The sequence below is a fragment of the Morus notabilis genome, unplaced genomic scaffold, assembly GCF_000414095.1.
Source record: "Morus notabilis unplaced genomic scaffold, ASM41409v2 Scaffold382, whole genome shotgun sequence".
Classification (NCBI taxonomy): domain Eukaryota; kingdom Viridiplantae; phylum Streptophyta; class Magnoliopsida; order Rosales; family Moraceae; genus Morus; species Morus notabilis.
In genome coordinates, this window is record NW_010364200.1 from 430,693 (window position 1) to 440,294 (window position 9,602).

Genomic DNA, 9,602 nt, shown 5'->3' on the forward strand with positions numbered 1-9,602 from the left:
CCTGGAACCTATGAACTAAAACTTTCTACGCCTTTTCTGTGGATTCACACATTTCAAACGATGGGAAGGAACATCCATCTTGCGACTCTGCTGGTAGCATCATGACATCGGCTGTCACAATCAATCATTCTATTAATGAGAAAGAAACGAAACTCCAATCTCAATATAATAAAACCATTCGCCTAGTTCGAGTCTTTATCAGTTTCAGAATTATGGGATGAGACATGGGAACGCATTATTATCCATGAATCTCATATTCAAAATATCATCAATTCCAACTAGAAGTCAATTAGCAACATGGACTTTCAATCACTGGAATAGAGACACCCCATTCTGGGAATGATCGAACACAAGAACGTCAATCATCGACTTGGAATCTAGAAAGTCGAAGAAATTCCCATAATCAAATTTAACTCTAAAAGAAGAATGAATAGAAATCTGAAATCAAGTAGATATGAAACCAATTAACGACTGGATCTCCAAAATCCAGTGACTGAATGAGGATTTTCGAAGTCAAGATTGAGTACAAATTTCACACCAATGATAATTATACACTGGAAGGAAATGAACGATATAGCATGTTTTCGTGTTGATAGCGAAATTATTGAGACTAACATTCAAAACAAAAAGTGGTCTTGATCTTAGGATAATATTGAATCATGATAGAAAGGTAATATAAATCAAAATATGGTTATCTAGTGGGAAGACCAATTCCAGGTTAAAACATATTAAGAATAAAGCTCAAAATTAGAATCCTGGAACCTGTGGGTCAAAACCTACTACGCTTCCAAATAAAAGCTGAACCCTATTAATAACAGGCATAGACGTTAACCTCTCGATGGGGTCCATCACCACCATCGTCATTATCCAGAGAAAGATCGATATCTCATCAACTCTAGGATCCCATAAAGCAACCCTTCTTGAGTGAAACACCCTCAAGAGATAAAAGAACACATAACTGAATTTAAACAAATAACTAGAATACGAATCTAGATTGCAAGACTAAACTTGCACGTTCATCAAATTGAGAAAAGCAAAAGAATGAGGGAGGAAACTTCATCGATCAAAACTTGCTGGAATCCAAGTTGTCACGCTCCATCGACCGAAATCTTTACGTTAAGCGGATCGAGAGGTGGAAAAGACTAATACCAATATTCAAACTATACGAAAGTCAAAATAAATATCGTTTTCAAAACTGAAACTCTCGTAAAAATTCTAAAGTCAATACTGACTTTGAATTTAAAAACTTACAAGAGTCAAGAACGCTTATGGAGACAAATCAATGAACATTGGGTCAAAATCAATACTTCTCGAAAACTTCAAAGTCAACATTTTTTTTTGACTTCGAACTTCATATCGATAAACATCAATAATAGGAACATAGACTTCATCCACCAAAGTGCTCTAGAAAATGAGGCAGACTATAATGTCAAATTCTCAAGTGTAATTGTATCATGTATTCACTGGTATGGTATGATATGTCCCGACACAAAACTGTTAAAATAACAACAAAACTCAGTAAAAACTCACACAGGCTTGATTTCCTATGGAATTCAAAGCCATGTTCTGATACCAAACTGTCACAACATGTCCCGACACGGGAAGTATTGATTTCCCATGGAATCCAAGTCGTCACGCTCCATCGACCGAAATCTTTACATTAAGCGAATCGAGAGGTGGAAAAGACTAATACCAATATTCAAACTGTACGAAAGTCAAAATAAATATCGTTTTCAAAACTGAAACTCTCGTAAAAATTCTAAAGTCAATACTGACTTTGAATTTAAAAACTTACAAGAATCAAGAGCACTTATGGAGACAAATCAATGAACATTGGGTCAAAATCAATACTTTCTGAAAACTTCAAAGTCAAAATTTTTTTTTGACTTCGAACTTCATATCGATAAACATCAATAATAGGAACATAGACTTCATCCGCCAAAGTGCTCTAGAAAATGAGGCAGACTATAACGTCAAATTCTCAAGTGTAATTGTATCATGTATTCACTGGTATGGTACGACATGTCCCAACACAAAACTGTTAAAATAACAACAAAACTCAGTAAAAACTCACACATGCTTGATTTCCCACGGAATTCAAAGCCGTGCTCTGATACCAAACTGTCACGACCCCAAAAATGAGACCATGATTATTAAAATTTAATTAAAGGAAATTAACTTAATTAAACTGGACTGTTTAGCGAAAATCATAGTATAATTTCATAAACATCAATATATTTTACTCTGGAGACTTTCTTACAAATAATATCAAAACAGTTCACAAATTTAAACTTACACATCTCAGGGACAATACCGACCAATACAAATCATATACAAATATACAATACAACTTTAGAATTAAAAAAAAAATTGTAAATTTCTAATTAAAATAGGCCACCTCATGTCTTGAGCCTTCAATCCGTTGGCGTCAGCTTGCCACGTTGCTAGTCAAGCTACTAACTTTGGAGGGGGGAAAAAAATTTAAAACATGGGTGAGCCGAATGCCCAGTAGGAGAGTAAGAGTGGTTTACAATTAAAACAAATTTAGAAACAATAGTTTAAGTATTTGAAATCATAGAAACAAGAATCACTCGATTCTGATTAATAATGAGTGAGTTGTGGAGTTTTGAAAATGAAGAAAAATCTTAGAAAAGAAGAGAGAGAGAGCTCGGGTAGAAGAGAAAGAAAACGTGAATGAGAGGGAGTGAGGGAAAAAAATATCCATGGAAGGGAAGAAAAAGGAAAGAAAAAGAAAGAAAAAGGAAAAAGAAAAATGGAAAAGTAAGAATGAAAAAATGAGTTTGGACTTTTTGTACAAATTTACTATCTAAAATTTAAAGTCTAAATCTAACTAATATGTGAAATGATCCATCATTTTTGTTCTGAAAAATTAGCTACTAACACTTTGAATCTGTTCAGGAGACAGCTGCATCAATTCCAAAGCTCTCCTTTTTAAAAGAGAAAAATCTTTTACGTGATAATTTCAACTGAAAATCTTTTTCTAATCTCGAGTTAATTAACACTAATCACCAGATTAGATTAATTAATCTCAATCAATTTAATCAGGTGTTACAAATAAATATTAAAATAATTTATACTTAGTTAAAATAGAGAGTATAATTAAAATCCATCACCTAAAAATTATTAATTAAGTCATTTTAATTAAAATTTAACTAAAATTTAAAAAGCTTCTAGAGATATTCTTAGAAAGCTTAAAAATTGTTTGTTAATATCATGTATATTGCTATCATAAAGACGATCAACATTCTGACCTTTCCGAAGGAATGGGATAAGGGCCGACCTTCTAAAAAGAAAAAAGCGTTTGAGGCCCGCCATTCCGAAGGAATGGAATAAAGGGACGACACTACTTGTATTAACGGCCCACCATTCCGAAGGAATGGGATAAGGGCCGACCTTCTAAAAAGAAAAAAAGCGTTTGCTAAGGAAGAAAAGCGTGAATGCACTTGAGACCATGGAACCTACTTTTTTTTCTAAGGTGAATGCCTAAGGAGGCGGCTCTCTTGTGAAATGAAAGAAGGAATATTTTTCTTATAGCTAGCTTGAACTTCTGCTTTGTCTCTTTCGGTGTATAAGATGCACCTATCCGGGGTTCTGTTCAAAGTGCGGTAGATCAACATAGGTGTACCCTTCGTAAATTCGTTAACCAGTAGCGGTTAAAAGATAAGAAACTAAATGTCGTATTTAGAATTGATCCTTTTTTTTTTTTTTACGTTTTTTGATAAAGAAAAAATGAAAATATTTCTCAAATGATGTTTGACGCAATAAAGATAAAAAACGGAAATGAAAACGATTTTTTAGTTTAGTGTAAAATGAGAAAGAAATGAAAAATGACTTTTAATCGTTTTTCATTTTTTATTTTCATTTTTTCCTCTCTCGAGTAGAGAGAGAAAGAGAGACATTAATGAGTTTTTATACTGAAAATAATCTCTTGATAAAACTACTAAACGTATTTTCAAAAATAATTTATGTCTGAGATTGAAAATGTTTTTATTTTCATTTTCATACAAAAAGCAAAATTATTTTGAGACGAGTTCCATATGCAAAGTGTCACCAACTTAAGAGTTGAAAGACCATGAGTGCAAATTATTAAAAAAAGATTAATTATAAAAATCTCTCCAAACTATGATTCTCATAACACTTTACCTTTTAAATTATAAAACGTAATATTCATTCTCCTAAACTATGAAATTGTAATAAATAACTTCCTTCCGTCAGAATTTTGGATGGAGATTGAAATGTAATTGATTTTTGGTACATATTTTGACCTTATTTTGGTCATTTACTTTTGTATAAAAGCTATTTGTTTTATTTTAATAAAAAAAACATATATTAACCTAATTGAATTTGGATTTTCGATGCAGAATATAAATTGGTTTTTCCAATGCAAATTAGTGAAGCGTGGGTGGGCAGAATTGTCAATATGCACCAAATGTTTAGAAAGCATCTATGATTATATGGCACGTATAATTTCCGTTTAAAACTTTAAGGGGAACATTTGATATGCAGTATTTTTGAACATGAGAATGGAAATCTACGAGATTCTCTCGTTTGGTATAAAAATTATGATTTTTAAATTCCTGAAAATTTCAATTTCGTGGGATTCATTTTATTCCAAAATGAGGTAATTTGAATAATGCTGAATTCCTGCGAATCTTACCCACACACCCATCACAGCCTACCACCACTGCTTCTCCTCCCTCCCTGCCATAGCTACCGAGCATCTCTATCACAGCCACTGTTCAAGCTCGCCACCAGATCTCGTTGCATGAGTTCCCTCGTCTCTGCCATAACTGTCGAACAACTCCCCATCAAACTCATCTCTGGAGCTCACCATCCTTTCCATGGCTGCCGAACACCATCTCCCCACCAAACTCATCTCCGGAGCTCGCCTATCTCCATCATGGCTACCGAACACCCCCTCCCTACCCAAGTCGTCGTTAGAGCTTTGTGAAGTCACTGGATCTCGTCAAGCCTATTCGGATCTCGTCAGACCTCGCCGGATCTCGTCGAACCTTGCCGGAATTATCTTCCTCTTCTCGTTGGACTTCGCCATGGCTTCACGGGACCAACGGCATAAACCAACCCAGGCCCCCTCAAGTCTGGTTGCCGCCCTCAAGATTGGAAGCTCCTCGCCGTCGCTCGCCACCTCCGTCGTAGTCCCTTCCGTCACAGCTCCCTCCTCATTTGCTCGTCTGACATCGTCACCGGCCCACCCACCTTGCAAACCAGATCTGGTTTAATAGAAAAGGAAGGAGACGAAGAGAGAGGGTGAGAGAAAGACGACGGACTTTTTGTTTTTACTTCGTAATTTTATCTAATAATTTTAACAATTTGATTTGTGATTAAATTACAAAAATGTTCAGAATTTTTTTTTATTTTTTTAAATTTTATACCTTTTAATATTTTTATAATTTTAAAAAAGAAATATAAGGTGTTGAAAATACATAATAAACTAATTTAACAAAATTAATAAAATTTAATTTTTTATAATTTTTTAAATTATTACTTTTATAAAAAGATCACATTATATTATTGTGCCTAATTAAACACAGAAAAAAGTAAAATGATATTCTTGAGAATTTTAAAAAAATTTATGCACATAATTAAATATAATAATACATATTTTTTTAGAATCATATTAAATTCTGTCATTTTTTAATAATATAATTCTTATTAATTATTTCGTACCAAACATCTGAGATTATTTATTATGATTTTATAGTTCAAGGAAAATGGTTGTTAAGTTTTAAAATTTAAGAGTCAAAATGTTATGAGCCTATATTTGGAGGGAAGTTTTGTAATTAATTAAAAAAAAAAAAAAACACAAACTAGCAATCAGTCGAAGGAAAGCCAGACAAATAGTCCGCCGTCTCCTACCTCCTTTCTCAGGCCAATTCCCCCGTCTCCTCGAGTATACCCGTTCCAAGCCTCTCCTCCTCCTCACTTGCCCCGCCACCGACCCTTCCCTTCCCTTCCCTCCCTGACTCCGTCCCTGCCGAGCCTTCTAAGTGGGCCCACCGCCCTTCTCCGCCGCCAAACTGCGGACGGCCGCATCTTCACCCGCGAAGAAGCCATCCGAAACCACAAGTTATTCATCAGAAACAAACGGGTCCACGTCTGTGAGTTTGTGCTTTTCGTAATTTCTTCTTTGTTTCGATGATTTTATTCATTTTTTTTTTTTTGGAGTTAGTTTTTGCGGCTCTTGGGCTAGGGGTTTTTTTTTTTTGGTTTACCCGTTTGTGTTCAACGTAAGTCAGGTTTTTGTGTTTATTTAATTTTTCAGGCTTTTTCCAGTTGGTAATACCTGCCTTTGCCTTAATCATACGACCAAATAGATGAGTTCTGGTGGTTGCACGAATCAAGTCAAAAACTTAAAATTTGATTGGTTTAAAACTGAAAAGGAAAAAAAAAAAAAAAAAAAACAGAGAGGAACAAAAATATGATATTGATCAAGGTAGTTGCAAATGAAGATTTGTGTCGTTTCTGGCCATTTATTGACCAACTAATAGTTTTTGGTCTACCTAAATTGTTAAATATCGCAAAGATTTTCTGGGTATTGATTCTCTGTTTGCTTTGTTTTTCAGAGGTTAAAGTTTGATTCCCTACGTGCAAACTCCATCAGAGAGTCCGCGAAACAGTGACAGTGGGAGAGAGTTGTTACATGTTCAGCTGTTAATAAGTTTATGACGGTCTGAAGAGCTTCCCATTTATGCTTTGATATTCAGTAGACTTTTACATTCAGTAATGAACTTTTCAGAAGAGTGGAAGTCATTGTTTCCTATCTCAGCCGTCTTCAAGTCTCCGCTCCTACTCTCAGGCCCTTCCGCCAGAACTATTTTAGGCCCTCTTGTCTTCAACCCAAAAGAGAGTACCATAACCTGTCTCTTCTCCTCCCCTTCTCTGTTGCCACCTTTCACTCCTCTACCGCGTCTCTCTTTCCCTCGCTTCCTCCTCACCTCTTCTGACGATTCATCTCAACTACCCTCCACTTCCTCATCCATTGCCTCCGTCTTTGGTCCCCACCATTACCAAGACGATGTTGCTTCCGCCTTCTCACACAATCGGCTTCAGTTACTGCATTGCCCTCGTACAGACAAGTTCATTGTATTCTTTCCCACTGGTGATAATGCGAATCAAGTTGGGTTTATGCTTTTGTCCATTAAAAATTCATGCTTGGATGTTAGAGTTGATGATAATGGTGAAGCTTTTATGGTGGACTGTGGGTCCAATCACCAAATTTTGAGGATTTCAATCAACCCTGTTGTTGATTCGGGTTCTGCACTGTTGGCATTGGGAGGCAATTCATCTGGCACTATTGGGTATTTGTTGGCTTCTACGATGTACTCTGTTCATTGGTATGTTATAGAAGTTAAAGAACTTGGTCTGAATTTGCATCCAAGTTTAACTTGTGTGGGTACTAAGGTTTTTAAGACTTGCTGCATTGTGCATGCTTGTTGGAGTCCACATATACTGGAAGAAAGTATTATTTTGTTAGAGAGTGGCGCATTATTCTTGTTTGATTTGGAATCTTGCTTGAAAACCAACACTTTAAGTCCTCATTTTAAAGGAACTAGATTGAAAGTATCATGGGATGATTCAAATAATTCGGGAGATCTTAAGTGGCTGAGTTGTGAGTTCAGTTGGCATCCGAGAATTTTGATTGTAGCACGTTCTGATGCGGTTTTCATAGTTGATTTAAGGCTTGATCTATGCAATGTGAGTTGTTTAATGAAGATTGAGATGTTGCATATGTATGCATCAGTTGAAAATGAACGGTTTCTTGCTTTGACAAGGGCTGGATCTGATGGTTTTCATTTTGCTTTGGCTTCTGATAGTTTGTTAGTTCTCTGTGATGTACGCAAGCCATTGATGCCAGTTTTGCAATGGGTTCATCGTCTAGCTAAACCATGCTACATTAATGTATATAGATTGGCTGATTTGAGGTCCAACTCGAGCGATGACAAGTATAAGAAGGCTTCTGAATCAGGTTTTTGTATCATATTGGGATCATTTTGGAATTCGGAATTTAATCTCTTTTGCTATGGGCCTTTACTAACTCCAAGTGGTACAATTGTGTCCGAAGCAACAGAATTTTGCAAATCTTTTTATGCATGGGAGTGCCCTTCAGAAATATTATTGTCAGGTAATGAGTGCCACTGTGGAAGCTGTCTTGTAAAAGAAGAATTTTTAAAGGATGCTCTACCTGTATGGATTGATGGGCAGTGCAAGAAAGAAGTAGTTTTGGGATTTGGGATTATAGACAAAGACCTCTTTGCAATGCATTTTGAGCCAGATGAACTAGGCGGTTTTATGATAGTAAGGCTCATGTCTTCTGGAAAGCTGGAATCACAAAGCTATTCTGCCTCGTGGGATTCTATAAAAATATTGGAAGAGTCCCACAAAAATTCGTCAAAATTTGAAGATAATTTTGTGCGCTATATAGTTGACGAGGAATACAAGTTTCCAAGAAGATTTAAGCACCTCAAACTTGACTACCTCAATGGCTATCTGAATTGTAATCTTGATGAAGTTCTTGCTTCAAAAATGAAAAATACTTGTGCAAGTTCTCGAGAAAATGAAACTTTTGCCCCAGAATTACATGAGATATTGTGTGAGAAGTTGAATGCATGTGGGTTTGGTCGGTTAAGGTCTTCTCCTGAAGTTGCTGTTGTTTTTAAGGACATCAGCTTGCCGTCAATTATACATGAGGTTGCTTTGAGGATATTGTGGGCAGATTTGCCCATCGAATTTTTGCAGCTGGCCTTCTCTAACTATTCGGAATTTCTTGAAGTGCTTGTGGACAGCAAGAGGGTCTCTTTAGAATTTTTGGATGTGCCAGACCTACCTCAATTGCCTCCTTTCTTTTTAAGGACACCTTCACGTCGCAGCAATAAATGGTCACAAAAAGTGCCCCGTACTGATAACCTTGTAGGTCCAGTACTTCCTCTTCCGGTTTTGCTTGCACTTTGCGATTCTCAAAATGGCCGTCTTGAGGAAGAATCTGGTGGATCTTCGGTGGAGGCAGAATTTAGACATCGCTGTGATGAGGTCATGCAAGTAGCATGTGAAATGGCTGGTTCAGATCCTAGTTCAGAGATTCATGATGAGCTTGCTGTCTCCCTTGCTGATGACAAAGAAGAGACATGGGCTGGCTCTCAAACAGCAAAGAAATTTATTTTACACCACCCGAGGGCACTTAATTGCAGTGATGTGGAGCAGACAGAAGGGCAATCTGTTTATAAAGATGAGGTATTCAGTACCTTGATTTCCAAAGTACACGAGGAGGACAGTGCTGACAATGTGGAGACTTTTGGGCCAGAACTATTTGATAGTCTTTGTCCCATAAAATTGAGGTTTGATGATGCTTCTGTTACGAATTTTGGGCTGAAGGAATTGAAGGCATACAAATTATTGAAGAAACAATTCTCAAAATGGCAAGGTGATTTTAATTTATGAGGACTTTTGTTTTTGGTCTGTCACGAATGTATTCATTGTGAGTTTTAAGAATTGTTTAGTGTTAGTTGGACCCTGTTATTGATCCATGTGATAGAGAGACATTAGTCTCAGCTGTGTCCTGCTGA

The 9,602-nt window shown here is 36.3% G+C and overlaps 1 protein-coding gene across 2 annotated transcripts in view; it reads left to right on the forward strand.

The window, feature by feature from the left end:
* Positions 1 to 5,770: 5,770 nt before the first annotated feature.
* LOC21399453 overlaps positions 5,771 to 9,602 on the forward strand; it is a 5,520-nt gene continuing 1,688 nt past the window's right edge. The window contains exons 1-2 of one of the 2 annotated variants that reach the window (XM_024170668.1): positions 5,771 to 6,140; positions 6,606 to 9,460. In XM_024170668.1, the coding sequence (XP_024026436.1) occupies positions 6,766 to 9,460 (2,695 nt within the window). In that variant the 5' untranslated portion in view covers positions 5,771 to 6,140; positions 6,606 to 6,765. The remainder of the gene's footprint in view (positions 6,141 to 6,605; positions 9,461 to 9,602) is intronic. The other variant, XM_024170669.1, reaches the window with a different exon arrangement.